This window comes from Marmota marmota, unplaced genomic scaffold, assembly GCF_001458135.2.
Source record: "Marmota marmota marmota unplaced genomic scaffold, marMar, whole genome shotgun sequence".
Lineage (NCBI taxonomy): Eukaryota > Metazoa > Chordata > Mammalia > Rodentia > Sciuridae > Marmota > Marmota marmota.
This window is the reverse complement of record NW_025999862.1, coordinates 1,340,138-1,363,542: the sequence shown is the minus strand read 5'-3', so window position 1 is coordinate 1,363,542 and position 23,405 is coordinate 1,340,138. Positions and strand designations below refer to the sequence as shown.

The 23,405-nt window shown below is 40.3% G+C and overlaps 1 protein-coding gene across 6 annotated transcripts in view; it reads right to left on the bottom strand.

The window, feature by feature from the left end:
- Window positions 1–8,333: 8,333 nt before the first annotated feature.
- The window catches only part of Ascc1 (activating signal cointegrator 1 complex subunit 1), a 94,974-nt gene continuing 79,902 nt past the window's right edge, over window positions 8,334–23,405 (bottom strand). For 3 of the 6 annotated variants that reach the window (XM_015500514.2, XM_048809285.1, XM_015500515.2), the window contains exons 10-11: window positions 9,839–9,996; window positions 8,334–8,713 (exon numbers count right to left, since the gene is read on the bottom strand). In XM_015500514.2, coding sequence (XP_015356000.1) covers window positions 9,880–9,996 — 117 coding nt within the window. In that variant the 3' untranslated portion in view covers window positions 8,334–8,713; window positions 9,839–9,879. The remainder of the gene's footprint in view (window positions 8,714–9,838; window positions 9,997–23,405) is intronic. The other 3 variants (XM_048809297.1, XM_048809296.1, XM_048809291.1) reach the window with 3 other exon arrangements.

Here is a 23,405-nt window from a genome sequence, read left to right as displayed (position 1 = left end):
GGTGGCTGGTTGTGTTGGAGGTTTTAGGGGTTTTTTGTTGTTGTTGTTAAAACTGTGACCCTCCTCATTGCTCATAGAAATGTGCTCACATACCAGCTGGGAAGGCCGGAGGCTGGGCAGAGTCCCAGGATCAGAGCAGAAATGAAGGTAAGGTTTACATTAACAATGAATTGCAGAGGAAACAGATAATCGGACAGGACAAAAAATATTGAACTTTTGGGACCCAAGCCCTGGATTGTGTTTTCATAAAAGACTTGGCTGCTGTGATCTTAAAAAATCAAAGGCAATGAAAAACACGATTTTAATCAGAAGGAAAAAACAGGTTACAAGGTTTATAGTCACTCAGAGTCCTGCCTGTTTGGGAACTTTTAATGTTTCAGTGGTTGGGGTTGGGGTTCCCTTGGGGAAAAAGAAAACAATAGCTCCCTTTCCGTGTATTCTTGTTTCCTTTGCAAGTGGATCTAGTGGTGGAGTTGCAGCAGGTCCTGGCCACCGATGTCTTCATCTCACAATAGATGGGTGGCTGTTGTGCTGTGTAGTAGAATAATACAGCTTATTTTCACATAGCCTGGGGGAGGTAGGAGAATCCCATTTTCTCTTTGGCAGGGGCAGGAGGTGGGGGTATACTGGGGTTTGGACCCAGGAGCACTTTACCTCTGAGCTACATTCTCAGCCCTTTTTGTTTGTTTTGGGACAGGGTCCCGCTAAGTTGCTGAGGTTGGACCCGAACTTGTAATCCTTCTGCCTCAGCCTCCTGAGTGACTGGGATTATAAGCATGTGATGCAGTGCCCAGCAAGGATCCCATTTTCTATCTATAACTAATGTTAATACCACTAATGTCATAAGATTACTGTGACATACTAAGTGGGCATAATGGGACATTTAAAAAGTAAGTTCTTTCAGGTTGGAGGGCCCTGATGTCCCCATAGTTTTGAAGATTTATCAAAATTTGCCATCTTTTTCAACCCTAACCTTTTAGCAAAGCTAACTACGTATCTCTAAGGCAGTGATGCCATAGCTCTGGTATCATTTTAGAAAGCCCCTATCTGCTAGAGTTACCAGAGTTGCCTATTAGAGTTTGGGTGCTGGGCACTGTGGCACACATCAGGAAGCTGAAGCAGGAAGATTGAAAGTTCAAGGCCAGCCTGGGCAACTTAGTGAAATCCTGTCTCAAAATATAAAAAGGGCTGGAGACATAGCTGAGTACTAGAACACTTGAATAGTATGGGCGAGGCCCTAGGCTCAATCCCCAGTCCTCTGCTCCCCACCATACACACAGAGACACTCAAAAAAAAAAAAAAAAGTTTGGTGAGGTGTTGATAAGATGCCCATCAACAAGACCAGAGCTGTGTCCAGACCCGTTAAGATGAGAATGTTTTCCACACTCCTAAGCAGCTTCTCCAGGGAACCTGTCTTCCCCCACACCTTCAAGCTGGGTCAGTATTAGCAAAAAACCACAGCCCAAGATCATTAGCTGGCCAAAGGTAAAGCTATTTAAAAGGCAGAATCCAAATTTCCAGATTGGCTATAAGGGCTGTAAAAAAATGGCCAATAATTTTAGTTTATAAAAAAGAAGAAAAGTTTTTCCTAATATATGTGAAAATTACTGGCAATTCAGCCTTTTCAAACCAATGGCCCCAAACATGAGGAACTGGTGGGTGTATTGGCTAAATGGTAAATGTATTTTATGCATCTTTCTGTCTGCATTTGAATAGTTAGCAATATAAAATGAAGGGTATCTTACTCTTTCAATAAGAAACCCAAATTTAACAATATCTTAAAAGCCATTTGGTCCCATGTCTAGATGACACCACAAGCACCAAAAAAAGATACATGCACAAAGACATTCACTCCAGAATTATTCATAATAGCTAAACCTAGAAATCAATTCAATGTCTATTACTCTGGGATCGATTAGTTAAAAACATACCTACAAAGGACTGTTAAAAAAAAAAAAAAGACCTACAAGGGACTATTGTGCAAACATTAAAATAATGATGTAGATATGTATACCCTGACAATCAATGTAATCAACTACACATTACTGAATAACAAAAGCTCATTGCAGACCATGTATTCGGGGCTACAGATGTAGTAGGTCAGTGGTAGAGTATTTCTCTAGCATGTGTTAAGTCCTTGGGTTTAATCTGTAGCACTGAAAAAAATTTTTTTTTGTTAGTCAGCTTTGTGTTACTGTGACAAAATACTTGAGATAATCAGCATTTTTTGTCAAATAAGTTATTTAAGAACTTTGCCAAAAAAAGTGTTGCTGAGAAATAACTTAGGAGGTATAAATACACAATGATAAAGCAAAGGCAAACAGAAAGTAAATTACAAATACAATAGAATCACATAACTAAGCCCATCTGATAGTTTCATTAACTTCTTGCTGAAAAGATTTTGAAAATGTCAGGGAAGATCTGTTTATATTCTACTTAAGATTCTTTTCTCCTTGAGCTGTCCTGATGTGCCACTCTACATCCATCCCAGCAGTAACATGACCAGTCAGGCAAACAAAATAGAGAATGCTCTGAAATCGTCACATTCTTGTATCTGATTCTTTGATATTCTCCTATCAGTGACTGATGATCAGTAATTGTTATCTTCCTCCTCAGCAGTTATCACATAGTAATTGTTTTACAATTTTGTCTACTTTTTTGCTATTTTCCTCATGAGAGTAGGCACCTACATGTCCTTAGTTCCCATTATAGTACAGGGCACAAAGTACAAGACTGAATAAATGAATTACTTATTGTAATGATTGACACCGTTACAACCTACTTAAAATTTAAAGAACAAAATTTTCATAAACTATAGTTTTTGCTATGTATATCTTAAAATATAGGACATTTTAAGACACTATGACATGTCTACTACAGGTTTCTATATGCAGGAGAAGATGCTTTTCTTTTTAAGTGTGTTGACAAAGCTGTCAGCACTGTCACTCCAGTGAACCTGTGCTATTACAGAGATCAATGTATGGCAGAGAAGTTTCAAGACCACGTAATTCCTGTGAGAGGTAACATTACACAGGTTGATTCAATCTGAAAAAAAGAAACCCTTATTGCAGGGCTGTTCTAGAATACTCCTATGATTCGCTATGAAGCATCCTTTCTGGTGGAAACCTCATGTGGGGATACTGTCTGTCATGGAGGCTATAAAATAGTCTGTTAGACTTCCAAAATCTGGCCAGTCATCAGATTTATCCAGAGTAGAGGCAAAGTTTTAAAATACACTTCTCTAGCCAGTTATGGTGGTGCTGCCAGTATCCTAGCAACTCAGGAATCTGAGGCAGGAGGATCACAAGTTCAGGGCCAACCTCAGCAACTTAGTGAGACTGTCTCATAATGAAAATTTAACAAGCACTGGGGATGTAGTTCGGTGGTAGTGCACCCCTGGATTCAAACCCCAGTACCTAATAATCGTAGCAGTACTAGTAATAGTGATGCACATGCCTTAGCCCACACCATCTAAGTCATCTCTTGGTGAACTCTAGACTCCTGTGGGAGTAAAGCCTCCCAGCAGTCACATGACCAGTCAGGCAAACAAAATGACTCTTTATTTCATGAATCAAATCATGCATTTAAGTTGGTCAACAATACAAAAGCACAGCAGGCTCTTTGAAGTCACAGGATTCCTAAGTGACTTTGCTGTTGACGGAGACATTTGCAGGTTTCAATCCATGGTCAGTTGGCTCCGTTACTCTGGGCCTGAGGTGCGGCGGAACGTCGTGGCAGAAGGACACGCAGAGGAGAGCTATTGGCTCATGGCAGCCGGGAAGCAGAGAAGAGCCTGAAACAATCAACCTTTAAGAAGATCAAGTCCATTTGTCCTAGGGTTTTAGGCCATGATCACTTGGCCCTGCTGCTCTGGCCCTGTCATGGCACTGTATGTTGAGCAGGACACAAACATGAAGCAGGAGGCCTATTCACCCCACAGCAGCCAGGAAGCAAAGAGATGAGAGGCAGCCAGGGAACCTCCAATGACCTCACCTCCTCCCATGAGGACCCACCTCCTAAAGGTTCTACCACCTCCCAGTGTCACAGCCTGGTGATGAATCCTTCACCACACGGACCCCTGTGGGACACTTCTAAACCACAGTAATACAAACAACACAATCCCATTTGGAGGGAAGTACGGTATAGTGCAGCGGTTCTCAACCTTCCTGGCCTCAGGAGCTCTTTACATTCAGACATTACTAAGACCCCCAAAGAACCTTTGTGTCACACACGCGCGCGCACACACACACACACACACGTTCTGTATATTGATCGATACATAGATGTTTACTGTACTTGAAAATAAAATTTTTTATGAACTTATTTAAAAAACAACATCCATTTTACATTTTTTAAAATGTATTTTATGAGAACAAACTATATTTCCATTGTCCCCACCAAATTAGAGAGTGGTATTGTTTTACATTTCCACAAATCTCTTCAATGTCTGGCTTACAAGATGGCAGGCAGCTCCTCAAATCAGTTTCTGTACTAGAGCCCGGGTATATGGTTGACAGGGCTACCATAACACAGTACTGCAGACAAGGTGGCTGCAACAACTGAAATTTATTTTCTCACAGTTCCGGAGGCTAGAAGTTCAAGATCAAAGTGTTAGCAGGTTTGGTCTCTCCTGAGATCAATCTCCGTGGTTTGCAAATGGTCACCTTCTGTGTCCTTACGTGGTCTTTTTATGCTTGTACTAGCTCTGCATTTCTTGTGTGTCCCAATTTCCTCTTATAAGAAGAGGAAACTTCAGTCCCACTGGATTAGGGCCACCCTAACAGCCTCATTTTAACTTGATCACCTCTTTAGAGGCCCGTTTCTAAATACAGTCATAGAGAGACTCATAGAAAGACCACATCTTTTATTTTTTCTTTTCTTAAAAAGAAAAAAATAATCTGTCTATATTAACTGTTACTATTTGTGAAAAATCACTTCACTTCTCATATTTGATATGTGCCTAAAATGCAAAGTATAGCTGGGCGCGGTGGTGCACACCTGTAATCCCAGCAGCTCAGGAGCATCAAAAGTTCAAAGCCAGTCTCAGCAATAGCAAGGCACTAAGCAACTCAGTGAGACCCTGTCTCTAAATATAATACAAAATAGGGCTGGGGGTGTGGCTCAGCGGTCAAGTACCTCCGAGTTCAATGTCTGGTACCTTTCCCCCCAACAAAATAAAAAAAAAAATGCAAAGGAATAGTTCTACCTCGGGGTGACAAAACTTATTTCTTTTTTTAGTTGTAGTTGGACACAATACCTTTATTTATTTATTATTTTATTTATTTATTTTTATGTGGTGCTGAGGATCAAACCCAGTGCCTCCACATGCTAGGCGAGTGCTCCACCGCTGAGCCACAACCCCAGCCTCAAAACTTATTTCTTAAGCAACATTTAAATTAAATCATATACTGACAAAAACACAAAGCACAAACTTGATGATTATTTACAAAGTGAATTTATTTTGTTTTAAAAGTACATTTAAACCCAGAGCAGTGGCACATGCCTGTAATCCCGGAGACTCTGGAGACTGAGGTAGGAGGGTTGCAAGTTAGAGGCCAACCACAGTGAGTTAGCAAGGCCCTGCCTCAAAATAAAAAAATAAAGGTCTGGGCTGGGATTATGGCTCAGTGGTAGAGCACTTGCCTAGGACAGGTGAGGCCTGGGTTTGATCCTCAGCATCACATACATACAAACAAACAAACAAACAAAAAAAAAAGTCTGAGGATGTGGTTCAGTGGTTCAATCCTCAGTACCAAAACAAACATGAGAGAGAAAAGAACATTTAAAAAAAATTTTTAAAGCCATTAATAAAACCCCTAGCAGCCAACTTTCCTCACTCCTACCAATCATGGGCTTTCATATCATACTCCTATAGTATAAAGGTGGAATTTATCTGAGGGGTGTTCTGTTGACTCAATATACTTCTGGTGCTATGAGGTTCCCTATAGCGCCAGGAAAAGAGCACAGGGCAAGAGTTTGTATCGTTAGATCATCAGGACACTGGATTCCACTCAATGCCCAGTTTAGGATACTCTGGACATCAATTAAAAAGAAATCATTCTAAGTAACATTTATAATGTAACCACCATGACTGTGAAGTTCACTTAGGGTAATTCACTGTGTCCTTTCTCCCCCAAATCAATATTATTCCCCATCACAAGGTTCCTTGTACAGCAAAACAGATTCTGCGATACTATTGCAGTGACAGATTTTTATTTCCCCCTCTTCTTCTTTAAAGAAATGAGCGTAACTAGGCATGGTGTTACACACCTGTAAACCCACGTACTCAGGAGGCTGAGGCAGGAGAATGGTAAAAATCAAGGTCAGCCTTGGCAATTTAGTAAAGCCCTGAGTTAAAATATAAAAAGGACTGGGGATGTAGCTCAGTGGTATAACACCCCAAACCCACTACCAGATACACACACACACACACACACACACACACACACACACTTGCTCTTTACCATTGTTGCTTTTTCATAAAAGTTTTACATCAATAGTAGCTGTTACCCTTCCATAATAGCAGTTAAAATTTATTTCCTTTAATGTTACATTGACTCAAAATCTGTATACGGACTTTTAGAAAGAAAATTTAAAAGATAAAATATTTTTCCTAGTCTTCCAATAGCAGCATACAAATTCTAGAAAAAACAATAATACACAAGTATATATGTTCCACTAACCAATCTGAGCAATGTCACCATGTCATGCAGCCTCTAGAAACTCCACGGTACACTCATGAGAAAATGGGAATGAAAAAGACAACTTGTTAAAAAATATTTCATAATACACGGGCTGGGGATGTGGCTCAAGCGGTAGCGCGCTCGCCTGGTATGCGTGCGGCCCAGGTTCGATCCTCAGCACCACATACACACAAAGATGTTGTGTCTGCCAAAAATTAAACAATAAAAATAAATAAAAATTATAAAAAAAAAAAAATATTTCATAATACAGTATATGCTCACATGTGTAAGCAAAAGTAAGCTCTGGATTATAAAAAACAGATTAAGAATCTACAATTTGGGCTAGGGTTGTGGCTCAGAGGTAGAGCACTCGCCTAGCATGCATGAAGCACTGGGTTCGACCTCAACACCACATAAAAATAAAATAAAGATATTGTGTCCATATAACTAAAAAATAAATATTAAAAAAAAAAAAATAAAGGGGCTGGGGCTGTAGCTCAGGGGCAAAGCGCTTGCCTAGCATGCAGGAGGCACTGGGTTCGATCCTCAGCACCGCATAAAAATTAAACTTGAGATTGCTCAAGATGAAATTATTGGTAATTTCATAAATAAAATAAAGGCATTCTGTCCATCTACAACTACCCAAAAAAATTAAAAAAAAAAAAAAAAGAAAAATTTAAAATTAAAAAAATAAAAAGAATCTACAATTTGGGCTGGGGCTGTGGCTCAGCATAGCGCATTTGCCTGGCATGTGTGAGGCACTGGGTTCCATTCTCAGCACCATGTATAAATAAATAAAATAAAGATCTATCAACGGGCTGGGGATGTGGCTCAAGCTGTAGCGTGCTCGCCTGGCATGCATGCAGCCCGGGTTCGATCCTCAGCACCACATACAAAGATGTTGTGTCCGCCGAAAAACTAAAAAAAATAAATAAATATTTAAAAATTCTCTGTCTCTCAAAAAAAAAAAAAAAAAGAAAAAGATCTATCAACAACTAAGAAAAAAAATTAAAAAAAATTTACAATTTGACATATAACATTATACTTCCCAATAAAACTCTTTGGTTTCAAAAATTTTTTGCAGTACTGGGGATTGAACCCAGGGCCTTGTCCACCCTACGCAAGTGCTCTACCACTGAGCTACCTTTTTTGAGATGAGGTCTTGCTAAATTGCCCAGGGTGACCTTGAACTTATGCTCCTCCTGAATGGCTAGGATTACATGTCCATCACACCCAGCTTTTAAAATTTTTAAAAAAATTTCCTATAAACGTAAGTCATAAATTTTTGATACCCAAAAAAAGACATCTTAATCCCCAGCCAAGGCTGCCCAAGGGTTTATAAGAGAAGCACTGGGGAGAGACAGGACTGAGAAGGGACACTGAACTCCTAGGTTGCATCACGGCTCAGTGCCATCACTAGGAGCACAAATTGCCATATGGCACCTGACAGTGTAAGGTGAGGTGAATTCTCAATTTAAATAAAAAATGAGTATCACCAGTAGAAAGAGAAGGCCTTTTGGGAAAAACCCGACCTGTGCAGGCACCAATATGTAAGTCCTGCAAGAATGATACAGCTATGTGGTGAAGGAGTAAGGGCAACACTAAGGGAGCCAAATTAAAACTAAGTGACGATACTAACAGAAAACGCAGTTACTTTGCAAATTCATTTATTCACAAATGACCTGTGCAATCCCACTGATAGATCCCTGAATGTGGTTAGACACAGTCCTCACAATGTAGCTCCCCAGACACACAGGTTTGAGACTTACAGACCGGAAAATAAAACTCAAGATTAAGGAAAGAAGAAACGAGGAAGGAGGGGACATGTAGGGAGAAAGACTGTAATGAGGGAGGAGGACTGGAGCTCCCCAGCAGAGCACCTGGGAGGACTGATGGGACAGCTGGCAAGCCATGCTGGGGGCACCCCTCCCTCTGTTGCTCTGCCGAAAGAAGCAGGCGCCTTCTGCCGAGGACATTCTTCCAGCATACTCCGCACAGTCTGCTGATATCATCATTTCCTTGCTGCTGCCCTGAGAAGTAAACAAAAAAGAGCTACAGTACAACCCCACAGGGGGCAGAGGAAGGCCAGGGTGGGGATGGGGCGGAGGTACAGAAACCCAACAAATATTTTAAGGACTAACTTCAAAAGAAAATGGACAGATTTGACAAACTTGAGATTGCTCAAGATGAAATTATTGGTAGTAAATTATGTATGAATGATGGAATATTATTCATCTTTAAAAAGGAAGGAAATCCTGTAATATGAGGCAACCTGTGTGAACGCTGGGAATGTTACACTAAGTGAGATAAGCCAGTCAAAGACAAATACTGAGAATTTCACTTATATGAGATGCTTAGCGCAGTCAAAACCATAAGACAGCAGAATGGCAGTTGTTAGGGTGGAGAGTGGGCAATGGGGAGTATGGCTTAATGGTGTAGTTTCAAGTTTTACAAGACTCAAAAGTTCTGGAGATGGTGATGTTTGCACATTATGCATGTATTTAATAACACTGAATTGTACACTTAAAAATGGTTAAGGGCTGGGGTTGTGGCTCAGTGGAAGAGTGCTTGCCTAGCACGCGTGAGGCACTGGGTTGGATCCCCAGCACCACACTGCAAAAACAACAACAACAAAAAAACTAAACAAACAAAATAAAGGTATTGTGTCCCTCTACAACTAAAAATATTTTTTTAAAAAAATGATTTAAGATTGCTGGAAGTGGTGGCGCATGCCTGTAATACCAGTGGCTTAGGAGGTTGAGACAGGAGGATTGTGAGTCCCAAGCCAGCCTCAGCAATGGCAAAGTGCTAAGCAACTCAGTGAGACCCTGTCTCTAAATAAAATACAAAATAGGGCTGGGGATGTGGCTCTGTGGTTGAGTGCCCCTGAGTTCAATCCCTGGTGCCAAAAAAAAAAAAAAGGTTAAGATTTATGTCAATAGTTTATGTTATATGTATTTTAAAAAACTGAAGAAAAAGAATAAGCTAACAACTACCTTGTGCCCACAACCATCTGGCTGACCATGTGGTGACTGTGGCTGAACATTAAAGGCAGCGGTGAGTCCAGGGGGGAACCACCCAGGGAAATCACCATCCAGAATTCCACCACCCCCCCCACAATTGGCAATTAAAGGGAATACACTCTTCTTTAGCACCTCATAAGATGTTCAGTTTCCAGAGCTTCCCAAGATCCACCTCAGGAGAAGTCAATTTGTCCACAGGAGGCATAGTTTCCAAAGCTGTCTACTGTGAACCTCTGAGAGATGTGAATGGAATTGAGCTTTAGGGAACCAAAGTAGAAGTTCTCAAACAACTGCAAAGGAAGAATTGACAACCCAGAATGAATAAAGAGAATTACAAATGAATATATTAAATATCAGGTTCTCTCTCTCTCTCTCTTTTAAATTTTTTTTTTTTATTTTAAGACAGTCTGCTAAGTTACCCACAGGGTCCTCAAACTTGTGGTCCTACTGCCTCAGCCTCCCTAGTAGCTGGGACACAGCCATGGGGCTCTCCTGTAAAAACACCAAACCAGAATAATAGCAACAAACCTCTCCTGACTTTCTTTTCAGTATTTATTCTGAATAATTATCTTGGAGAGGAGTGAGAAAAGAACAGCCAGTTCTTCCCTGTGATTAATCCTAAAGTCTCCCCTGGCAAAATGCACCACAGAAAGGGACCTGGAAAGTCAAATAACTTCTCTATTGAGCAGAAATGACCAAGAACTTGCAACAAACATCAAGAGGCACGCCCAGATTCAAAGGGCCTGACAAAGTTGCTTCTCACTTGCAGTTACTCACCAAGTAAGACTCCTTAGTAACTTATTTTTGCTGCAGTAAGGATAAAACTTGATACAAGGTGTTGCTTTCCCTTGTCAACTACAGTTATTAGGAGCAATGACTAACGTAAATACAAGATGAGGATCCTGACCCACAAATGATTTGGACAGTCCAGTGAGGGACACAGAAAACAACCAGAGGGACATTCCACTGCAGGACATAACAAGGGCAAAGATAATTATTTATTAAAAACCTTTAAGTAGATAGGGATTCAAGCCAGCATCTTCAGGTAAATGCTCTTTATTACAATTCTCTATAAAAGCTTTCAAATGTGTTCGAAGAAGGGAGGATCTATTCTCTAAGAGGGACCTGACCTTGTGATTAGCACATTTATAAGGCAGAATCCAAAATGACATCAGAAAATGTCACAGAAAAATGACACAGTGCTTGGATAATGAGTGTCAAAGAATAAAGATCTTACCTTCTGTTAGGATGCAAGAATTGCTCTTTCTTAAAATGTCAGTAAGATCCCAAGAAAGTCAGCCTTTCTCCCTCCCTTTCTTCTGGTGCTGGGGATCAAACCCAGGACCTTGAGCACACTAAGTACACATTCTACCACTAACCTACACTCCTGCCCTAAAAATGCCTTTCAATACACGTACAAACAATGCTTGAGTGGAACCTGGGGTGGGGCTTTGCACACTGACAAGTGACCATCTCTTCACTTCTGATTTATATCACCTCCCATACTCATGAACTTCAGTCACTGTCACCTCTTCCTGCAATTAATGGCCTAGAAACATGCCTGAGGTTCATTAAAGGCTAACTTTACAAAGCCCAGTAAATATTGATTCTTCAACATGACACCAACTTGACCTCAAAGATCTATTTGGAGGTTGTGTGCTGCAATGTCTTGTTTTTCAGAAAGGTGACCAGCTCTCGCCTATATTGATCTACACAATTAACTTCTCTTCCTGGCTCGGGCAGCCTGTTCAAACCATATCCACCCTTTTCTGTAAAGGAATTCAGGAATCTGAAAGAGTTATCTGCTAATCCCTTTGCTGAACATTAATTTGAAGTGAAAGCCACGTCAATGAGACTTGACAGATTTACGACTTTGCAAACTGAAGCTTTCTAGGTACAGAAAAGATATAACCAAAGAGGCAATAAAAGACAAGACAAAACAAAATTAAAAGTGAGCTCATAGTACTTTCAACAAGTTACTTTTAAAGGATTGACAGCCTATGGGTCCTCTACCTTCTCTCTTGGCCTATGTTTCCAAGTAATGGAGATGCCACAGGGAGGAGCTGGAAGTGACCTACCTGTGCCTTGATTTCGCCTTATGTGCGTGACCTTAAAACAACATGATCTGCCAAGGAGAATCTCTTGCTTCAGGTTGAAAGGAAATAGTAAAACAAGTTGATAATAAAGGTAACTGGATGTGATATCAACACAGTATTTACAAAAAATATGAAAAAGCTGAACATAAATTCTCATACTTCATTAAGGCCAACACAAGCTGTGAAAAGAGTGCTAAAGTCGGATTCTAAACATTCATGTGACCAAGTGGGAAGGGTATGTCACTTACTGTACCAACCCCATAGGGGTAAAATATCATAATGGGCAGAAATCCAATAAGAAGAACAAGTAAAAGTGTCTTATAAATACTAAAATGCTACTGAAAATTAGAAAATTTCTAATAATATTTTTGGTGGTATTGGGGATTGAACCCATGGGTACTAAACCACTGAGCCACAACTCCAGTTCCCACCCTCCCTTTTTGAGACAGGATCTTGCTAAGTTGCCAAGGCTGGCTTCAAACTTTTGATCTTCCTGCCTCAACCTCCCAAGTTGCTGGACTTACAGGTATATGCCTAGAGATCTCTCAGCAGTCCTTAACCTTGTATTTACCTTTAAGCTGCCATCTTCTTTCATACCTTTTGATAACATTACATCAAATGGATTTGTTATATAGAAGCCCCCACGGCAGTGCCAATCTTCATTTTAGCCCTTCCTATCTCTGCGTTCTTTTTTTTTTTTCTTTTTTTTAATTGGTTCTTTTATTTATACGTGGCAGTAGAATCTATTTTGATATATTTTTATTTTTTTATTTTTTTTTCTGCGTTCTTATTCTCTCTGAATAGTTATGATGACTTTGTAACAGATTCTTTAGAAATAATTTTCAGTTATTTTCTTGTTTAATCATTGTTATATTTTTAGTGGTAAGCCTTCCTTTAAGTTCTATCAATTATTTCCAATGACATACTAGACTATAAGCCCTGTGGAGGGAGGAGCTGAATCTCACTATATGCTGTAATAGTATGACCAATAAATAAGATCAATAAGGGCTGGGGTTGTAGCTCAGTGGTAGACTGCTTGCCTGGCATGCAGGAGGCTCTGGGTCTGATCCTCAGCACCACATAAAAATAAAGGTATTGTGTCCACCTAAAATAAATAAATAAATACATAAATACATAAAAATAAAGACACTGTGTTTATTTACAACTAAAAATTTTTTAAAAGATCAATAAATATTGTTGGGGGAAAATGATCAATAAATATTTGTTGGGCAAAATGAGAACTAATGCTATCCTTATCTGTGAAGGACTCAGATACAGATACAAAGATGTACACACAGGTGTTTGTGTATATCTATATGTCTAAAAGAGAAACAATAATATTGTAATGTCTAAACTGGATTCAAAGGTTTGATTTATAGGTTACTATCAAGGAATTCCTGAACAGAACTAACCAAAATGATATTACCTCTAATCAAGGGAGGAGGGGGAATATATTTCAATTCTAACTATTTGTCAAGAAAGAATTTGTAGTAAGTAATGCAAATTTTATGAAGTCCTTCAAATTTCTACCTGTGTCTTATCTGTCAAAAACCCAAGTTTCTTTCCTAGCTCTGGTTCCCAATGTGGAATATTACTGAGCACTTCATGTTAAGCATTTTCATGCAGAGGCAAATGATATGGTTCTGTCTCCCAGATCTTTGGGAGACAGAGTGTGAATCAGAAGAAAGGAATGCTGATGTGGGTATGTTCGCCTTATGTAAAGTCACTGAGTGCTTTTCTTTAGGATCTGCATGCTTTTCCATATGTGTGTTCCATTTCAATAAAAATTTACCTAAAAGAACATTACAACAGAGATTTAGTATGAGATGAGAAGTACAGGCACTCAACAAATACACCAGAGGCAAGGAAACAATGGACGCCGAGGGCTGACGCCCCTAGGAAAGACAGACTGGAACTGAGCTGGGCCTCACGACAAGTACTGGATGGAGGTTGGGGGAATGAAGGCACAAATGGGCACTGTGGGCCAGGCCAAGTAAACAGTCTAGATGTTTGAAGGAGTCCTGCAAAGAGGCAGTGAGAAAAACCCAAGGAGGGAGAAACAGATAAAGGTGAACCCTGAAGGTCAGGTTCACAAATTAGACTTCATCCTAGCTGGTGAAAATCCACCAAAGGTCTTTCAGTAGGTTGATGAAAAGGATGTTTACGGAGATTATCCTGGTATTGTACACTGTGCTGCTTGGAGAAGGAAACAAGGGAAGGGCAAGGAGACCGTGGCAGTGGCTCAGTCATGAGGCAGATGGTGTCTCTCTTGACTAACAGCCGCAAGGCAAAGGCTGGAGCAAACATGAAATCCTAGAGAGGAAGCAGAGAATCCTAGGTAACTTTAAGACAAGGAAGAGCAAGGGAAAATCAGCCTAAGTGGAGGACAGCAACGGAGCATTTCTGAGAAGGAGCTATTTTATGGGGGAAATAAAACGCAGGTCTGTTTATACACCACGGCTGTATCTCTAGCTGTATGTGCTCCCAGCTATGATATGATAGACTGAGAATAAGTGTTAAAGACATGAAATCTGAGCACAGTTAAGTGGAAATATATCATCATAAAGAGTTTTACAACTGTCCGCTTTTTTTTTGGTGAATTGTAGTTCTTTATACATTAGAGAAATGAACCCCTTGTCTGTGTTCCAAATTGCAAATATAGATTCCCCCAGTTTGTCATTTATCTTTTTGACTTTGCTTATGATGTTTACCATGTCAATTTAAATTTAAATTTTTACAAATTCACATTTTTCATAACACAAGGTTTTTAAAATAAAGTGACCTAATGCCAATACTGTTATATATTAAAATATAAAGGTGAGCCATAAAAATGTATTAGGACTGACAACAGCACTAATAAAATATGGATCACAAGAGCCAGCATTTATGAGCAAGCCCGTGTGCCGGGTGTCATGCTGAGGACACTCCATGAAAGCCTCACAACTGTTAAGAGGCAGACACTACTATGAACCCACATTTTATAAGTGAACCTGTGGTTTGGAAGGCACTCAGCAAGTTCAAAGGGTTCTGAACAGACTGCCCTCAATACACACTGTGGCGTCTGAGAGAGCAGCAGGAGCAGAAAGGTCTTTTTTGCCTTCCACTGTTCTTCTCCCCTCTTTGGAGAGATGCCCTTTCCAGATGAGGAGAAAAGAATATCCTTATCTGTGAAGGACTCAGATACAGATACAAAGAAGAAACAAATATCTGAACAAATAGGCCTTGCTGGTATTGGGGCTCAGAAGATGATACTGATACTTTGTCAAAACCTAGCTTCCCTTCTTTGCTCCAGTTCCTGTTGTGGAATATTACTGAGCACTTGATGTTCAAGTTTTGGAGCTTTGGCATGTTGAGCACTTTGAGCTGAAGGAGACTGGAAGGGCTTTCTTAGAAGCTGCCTTAGAATCAAGGCCTCTCTGACCATCACTTGTTTCTCCTTTGGAAGCTCTGGGAGGGGCTCTCTGATGTTCTCTTATCTGTCTGAAGGAAATTCTTCCCTAAGAATCCCATCCTATCACATGAGAGAATAGACCAGAAGTGGATGGACACACACACACACACACACACACACACACATAAATACAGATATACAGATATATACTTTTCTTCATCAACTCTAAGTATAAAAATATATAAGTTCACCTGTTTCTCTGGGTTTTCATTTCTAAACTCTTCGTGGCATGTAAAACTAGGGCTGAATGATTTATTCTTATTAATCTGTCTTTAGTTTCAGGGTTTTCAGCCTTGAACCTAGTGATGGGAGAGAAAAGAAACCTTTCCTTTCCTCCAAAGTAGGGTAGAAAATTGAGATTGACCCCAGACAGAATAACTCTAGAATCTGAGCCCTCTGACCCCGTACTCTACTACCCTCACCACGGCAGCTTTAAAACATGACCCCACTGAACCACAGGGAGGAAGACTGACACCAGACAACTCCCAAAGACTGACAGAAACACATTCTTTGGCTTTCACTGCCACCTCTTTCCTGGACCTTGTTTAAGAGTCAGATGGCTCTAGCTCAGCTGGAAGAATTTTAATTGAATTCTAGATGAAAATAAGCACAAATCAACCTAACGGCTCCATTTAATTAAGTACTTGAATAGGGAAAGAGAAAAACGCTTAAACTACAAGTTTAAAAAAAGAAATTTGGTTGTTCTTTTGAAGCTAAAGTAGTTCATGAAAGGCAAAGTGTTCTATTGTTTAGAAAATAACAGATCTAATAAGAAATTTTAAAATTAAAAAAGAACCTAGTCACGGTATTTAAGTCACACTGAGCTTTTTCTCCTCTCTGTTGTTTTATAACAATTCCCTTGGGATTTTGAAACCTAAACCACCTTCTTTATGAAAACATTCTTCTCTGACACACATGCACAGAACTAACCTACTCCACAGGAACATAACAATGAATAGCAACACAAACCACAAAACAAATATTTGATAAGGAAATAAAAACAGAATTTAAGAGCCAGGCATGGTGGCACATGCCTACAATCCCAGCAACTCAGGAGGCTGATAGGCAGGAGGATGGCAAGTTCAAAGCCACCTCAGCAACTTAGCAAGACTCTCCGTCCAAAAATAAAAAGGACTGAGGATATAGCTTAGTAACAGAGTGTTCCTGGAGTCAATCCCCAGTACTAAAAAAAAAAAAAAAAGTGTGTGTGTGTGTGATATGTATAAATAATTTAAGACTGTCAGTATTTGTCATATCAACTAGTCAATATTAAGCATTGACTTGGATGATTTAAGGAGAAATTTTTTCTTTAATATGTATTTTTTAGTTGTAGTAAGACACAATACCTTTATTTTATTTATTTATTTTTATGTGGTGCTGAGGATCAAACCCAGGGCTTCGCACGTGTTACGTGGGCACTCTACGGTTGAGCCACAACCCTAGCCCTAAGAAGAAAATTTAATACCAAAATCAGTATGACATTTTGAAAATTGCAGAGCCAGACAGCTACTCTCCTTTATTGTGTACGCACAGTACGACTGAAAATTAAGCAAACTTTTCCTATCACCAAGCAAAGAGAGAACTGAGGTCCACTGAGATGAAACATTTTGTGTCAAAACCAAGGATTCCTTGACAAAGAACTGCAAGATAAAGTTCAACCATCCTAGCTGTTCCCTGTTCACATGATCTGAGCCTACCATTTTTAGTTTGCAGATGTTTGTTTCCTAGGGAGAGCACACAGGGAATTATTGATTTCTGGCAATATAATGGTATACACTGAAAGAAAACAAATGGCAAGATTTAAGGGCTAACTGAGCTCATTTTTCCCTTGCATTCATTTCAAATATCCTACTCCTGCCTCTCACACTGGGTGTCACAAACATCAAAGACCAGAAATAACTCCAAATGCACAGAGGCTGCAAAACTGAGACTGGAAATCCCAGAGGTGGGACAAAAGGTAGAGAGGAACCTCATATCTGTGACCAAGGTAGGATAAAAAACATAAGAAATAGGTAGAGTAAAGCTTAAAGGACGAAAATCATATTATTTTACTTTTTAAGTAACTCAACTAAACCACTGAGCTATATCTCCAGCCCTTATTTTGAGACAGGGTCTCACTAAGTTGCCAAGGCTGGCCTCAAACTTGTGATCTTCCTGCCTCAGTCTCCTGAGTAGCTGGGATTATAGGCATCACCCCCATATCCAGCAAAGAAATATAATCTTAAAGTTCTGTAAACCTTTCCAGGCCTGTCACACCCTAAGCTAGTCTCTCTCTGCCTGTCGCACACTGCCACGTTTCTGGGAAATCTGTAAACCTGAGGTCTGACCCAATAAACACCTGAGAGTTATTGTAAATTCACCCACTTATGAAAATTATCCCATGCACTGTTAATTAGCCCACCAATAAACAGATTAAGAGAGATATGACATTTTAAGAGACCTATAATTTAGGGGACTTTCCAACACTATTTAATGATCAGATAATGGAGACCACATTAGCCTAAGGAACCTGAAAACGACCAGACTGTTGTCATCCTCACATGCCTTACCATACCTACCCTTCACCAAGTTTCCTTTAAAAGAAGAGCTTAGAAACCCATTGAAGGTGTCTTTCACTCCCAAGATGGCCCACAGTCCCCCTTGAATGTGTACTCCCTGCTTTCCTAAATAAATCTTTGTCTCTACTGACATGTGCTGAAATGTTCTTTCATTGTGTATATCAAGGACCCCACATGCCCTAAGTCAAGTTCCCCTCTTCTCCAGGAATTCCTCAGGACCCTTTCTCAGAGACATCTCTTCTATGGTGAGAAGCTATAAAATCTAATAAAGGCCAATTCTCAATAGTATAATGGAGACTCTGCTGGGGACCCTGGCACATATGGTTCCCAAAATGAAGCTCATCCTCTTTCTTCCATCTTAGAAAATGTAGTGCAACAAGGCATTAGATCCTTTACTTCTGCCTGCAAATGTCTGATGAGTGGCTAAAAGCAGGATTAAAGACTTGGCATTTCTGCCACCATCTTGCATCCATCTTTTTTACTTCAGTCATCTTGAATTTCAGGGACAAGGTCTGACCCAATAAACACCTTGTGATGAGTGGAAGCTACCACTCCCCAGGCAAGAGCAACTTTCTTATCCAGGAGAAGCACACCCGCCCCCAATCCTGAGATTAATTATGGACCAGACCACATCTCATCAAGATCACCTCATTGGCAACTGTGAAAACCCTCCGGCTATGCAAACCCTCCATTCTTGCCCTCATTCCCCTTTTTATAAAACCTCAAAGCTGTTGTGAATCCCTCAAAGACAGGGCAAACAAAAAGCATTCCCTTGTCTTCCCCAAATAGTCACACTGATTAAAGTTCCTTTCATGCTTCTCATCATTTCCTTTTCTGTTTGGTTTTTGGGGTGAGTGGCCAGACTTAACTTAGTAGATCCTCAGAGTCAACCCTCTAGCCTAGGGCTCTGGTAACAGTAGTGGTCACACTGCTCAAAGATCCATCCTCCTTTTCTGTTACTGTTGAACCCAGGGCACACTACCACTGAGTTATATCCCCAGACCTTCTTGTTTTTAGTTTTGAGACAGGGTTTCCCCTAAATTGCTGAGGCTGGCCTCAAACTTGCAATCCTCCTGCCTCAGCCTCCCAAATTCCTGGGATTATAGTTGTGTGCCACCACACCCTGCTAAAGATCCCTTCTTTAAGAAAATCTACTTCTGATGCTGGTGGCCTCAGTGAATTATCTGTGGTCCAAACATGACTTAAACTTTGATAAGAGGAAATTCAGACTGGATGCAGTGGTGGACACCTGTAATACCAGCTACTCAGAAGGCTGAGGCAGGAGGATGGCAAGTTCAAGAAGCCTCAGCAACTTAAGAACTTAGACTCTGACTCAAAATAAAAAAATAAAAAATGCTAGAGGTATATACTTAGTGGTAGAACACTTAACTAGCATGCACAAGGCCATGGAATCAATATCTAGTACCACATACACAAAAGGAGTGTCTGTTTTAAAAGTCCCAAATTCAAAATATATGATGGGGCTGCGGGTATAGGTCTTGCGTAGCATGTGCAAGGCTTAGGTTCAATCAGCACCACAAATTTTGTTTTTAAATACACACATACACATAAATCCTATGCACTTTATTAGCCATTCTTGTATACTATGTAATATTTGGTATAACTGAAAACAAGTACAAGTGGTTCGTTAATGCAAATATTGAGAAGGATGTACTAAGTCCCACTTCCTAAGAAAGAATGCTTTCTACTGTTTCCATGTCTGCCATTAGACTTCTGAAACCCAAAGTAGCACAAACAGGAATAGTAAGTACAGGCTTAATTTGAAATTTTCCCAGTGTTTTTCTTCCATAATCTGTTTTACCAACTCCTACGTTGCACAATTACCCCATTTACACATAAAAGTAACAGTAATAACACTATTTCATAGTTAATCATAATGCTTAACCACTTGCCTCTCTACCAGGACAGTAAGAGGATGAGTGAAGACAGTCTGACAAGCACTTTGAGCTCTTTGGGAAAGCACTCCCAGGACAAAGTCTTGCTGTGGTTAAATAACACCTTTCATCTAAGGATCTAAAAGTCTTATGAAGCCCAGCTCATTAACCCTTCAAAAAATTGCTCTGATGTAAACCAGAGCAGAGCAATACTACACCCACTCAAAAGATAACAGACAGACAGGCTTGGATCACTAACATTGTGAGATACATTTAAGAGTTCCTGGGACCAGGCCTAGGATACAGGCCAACAGAAAGATGTGACAAGGCAGTAGTGTGTGCCTCTCAAGTGGAATAACAAATCTGTACCAAAGAATGCCACATGGAAAAGAAGTTCCATCCTCAGGCTACACTATGCAATCAGAGAAGAGAAAGTGTTTACTTAGTACAGTAACCAAGAATGAGAAACAAATTATGTAAAAAGCTATAATCACAGTCCTAGGAAGATTCTAACTGAAAAACCACAAAACAAACGATGGTAAATTTCAGAAGCATTCTTCATGAAAAAGGCCTCTAGGTATTAGATGAATAAGACTTTAGATAGTAAACAGAAAGATATGTAAACAGACTACAAATATAATAGATTTTGAAAACAAAAAGGTTATTCATGTCATATTACTAATCTCACTTAGAATTAAGATCACAAATAAGTTTTCTTTTTTTCCACAAGTAAGTCTGATTCAAATTTCTGTTTGTTAAATTTCCCCAAACCTAAAAAATGATGCTAAGTTTCTTCAAAGATATTGGACAATTCAAATTTTCAAGCTTTCCCATAACTTGCATTTTTCTTCTGGCCACATGCAAGAATATTTCTGATGAGAGCAAGCATGGGGGCATGCAGAGAGGCAAGAAAGAGATGGAAATCCAGCACATGCAGGACAAAAACCTCCTGTCTACTTAAAAAATATGGCTGCATTCATTTGGATCACTTCTAAATATCATCACAAGAATAAAGTTGAACTAGTGAATTTTTAAGAATGGGGCTGGGGCTGGGGTTGTGGCTCAGTAGTAGAGCACTTGCCTGGCATGTGTGAAGCACTGGGTTCCATTCTCAGCACCACATATAAAGAAATAAAATAAAGGTCCATTGACTACTAAAAAAAGGGGGGATCCTAATTAGAATAAGTTATATTCCACATATGTATAATACGTCAAAATACACTTTACTCTCGTGTGTGTGTGTGTGTGTGTGTGTGTGTGTGTGTGTGTATATATATATATATATATATATATATATAAAGAATAAAACTGAGCCTATTAACCCTAAGGTAAGTCATGGCCCTCACATACACATACGCACACCCTTCAGCTGGAAATTTATTTGGATTGATAGTGTAGCTCAGTGGTAGGATTTGCCTAGCATGTACAAGTATGAGGCCCTAGAGTGGATTCCTAACACCACTGACACCAAGAAAGGAAGGAAAGAGAGAGGGAGAGAAGGAGGGAACAAGGGAGGGGAGGAAGAGAAGGAAGGGGAGAAGAAGGAATGAAAAAAAAAAGAAATTTTACTGGAAAAGGAGGATAAATAGGTTCTTAGAGCAAACTAGACTTCAGTGCTTTCTGACGAATGACCACAGAGCCACTCTCTTCCCCAATTCCTCTGTCTCTAAAAGGGACGCGATACACGGATGTTTCACACTTTACAGTAAGAATTACTACAGGATGGAATTCTGAGCTGTGTTAATCAGCTTTTTGTTATGTTGACAAAATACCTGAGTGAATCAACGTGAAGGAAAGATTTATTTTGGCTCAAGGTTTGTGAGGCTTCAGTCTATGGTCATTGGCCCTGCTGCTCGGGGCCTGTGGCAGTGTGTACATCCTGGCAGGAACACGTGGTGGAGGAAATGGTTTACTCCATGGCAGCCAAGAAGCAAAAAGAGACACAAGAAGGGGCTGGGGTCCTAGGACCTCTCCCAAGGGCACACCCCCAATGACCTCATATGTATAATAATGACCTCACTTCCCAACTAGACCCCACCTCCTAAAGGTCCCACTACTCCCAATAGCGCCACAGTTGGAGACAAAGCCTTTAACACGTGGGCGTTTGAAGGATGTCATAGATTTAAACTATAGTAAGCTCTATTATTGTTCCTATAACTTCCCACTCATCATTCCAGAAGCTAAAAAACCAGAGTTTCCTTAAAAGAAAAAAGGAGACGGTTTGTTTGGAACTCTGACAGCTTATAGTCTCTGCAATCCTAATCTGATCACATAAGGTTGTGATATTTTTAAAGACCAAGGTAGGAACATCTATTTCAGAATAAAAGACAACACAGCAGGTAGCCACTATCCTAGAGGCATCTACAAATACAGACTTAACTCTGCCCAAGATGCTACTTTTAATCTGAAATCTCAACCTGCAATGATCAGTGGTATGACTCATTAATAAAAGCTACTGAAAGCCAATAAAACGATGACATGATGCACTTGTAGAAGACCTAGGGCACCTCAGATCCAAGAAGCAAAGCCAAGGCCAGTCTGTGGGAGGAGTGATTCTTATCATCATCAGTTCTCTCTATAAGGAAAGCAGCAAAAGGCTGCACGTACCTCAGTGGAACAGCTAGCATTTTTCAACCCATCAGCATGCCATTCCAGGTTCACACATGTCCATTAAAACAGTCCCAAAGTGCTTGTATGTCCCCAGATCCCAAGTCCCCATCTCCACTGACAGGGATGGCATTCCTTGCACAGAAGGGGAGCAGAAAATTCCCTCAGCCATTCTGTGCTCTCAAATCACCTGTCTTGGCTGCAGTTGAGCACAAGGAATGTTAATGGTTGGACCTAAGGAGGCAACAAATGGGGCCAGAAATGAAGGATTTAAAACCTCCTTCAAATAATCACTCAGGGTTGCACTTTTGGATGTTTGGCCTGAGCCTCACTGCTGATGTAAGGATTATCAAGTTTAAGACTCTGCTGGTAAGGCCAAATGACCTATTAGAGAGTGAATTAAAACTGCTATATACAAACAGGATGCCAGGCAGTTTTGCTGAGCACCTCAATATTCAAAATGCCAAGGGACTTCCCCACCCTGCAGAGACTTTCAATTTTGAAAAACAGCAAGAAAAAACATGGGGTGGGGGAGGAGCAGAGGCGAGAAGAGGCTACGCTGGCACAGCTCGAGCACCTGTACGGGCCTCAGCACATGCCACACACACTGCTCTTTTCCACAGAATTGGCCTTAAAAATGGTGCCTGAGAATTCAGCCTGCTGCAAAATTCTTTCTCCAGAAAGCTCTGCCTCAGGCATGGATTCTGTCCTGCTTTACCAGGACAAAACTGCTCCAGTGGCTGTTAGCTGGCAGATTCCTCAACACCTACACCTGTGAGCATGAAGCCTGAGGGATGCACAATAAGTCTCCCTAATGCTAATTAAAATTTGTCACCACTTTCGTTTTCTATTTCCTGTCTGATCATCTTCCCTTAGATGTTCCTCATCAGGGTCCCCCAAACAAATGTAACAGAAGGTAAGTACTTGATCTCTGCAAGAAACAGTTCTTGTACTTGTAAGTTAATTCTGGAGGGGGCACAGGAAGCAACAGCAGAGGCGACTTTTTGGTCTGGGGCTTGAGGGAGGTTGAGCACTGAGTGCTGACTATTGTGGCAAGGCAACAAAATCAGAAAAAAAAAAAAAAAAAAGGGA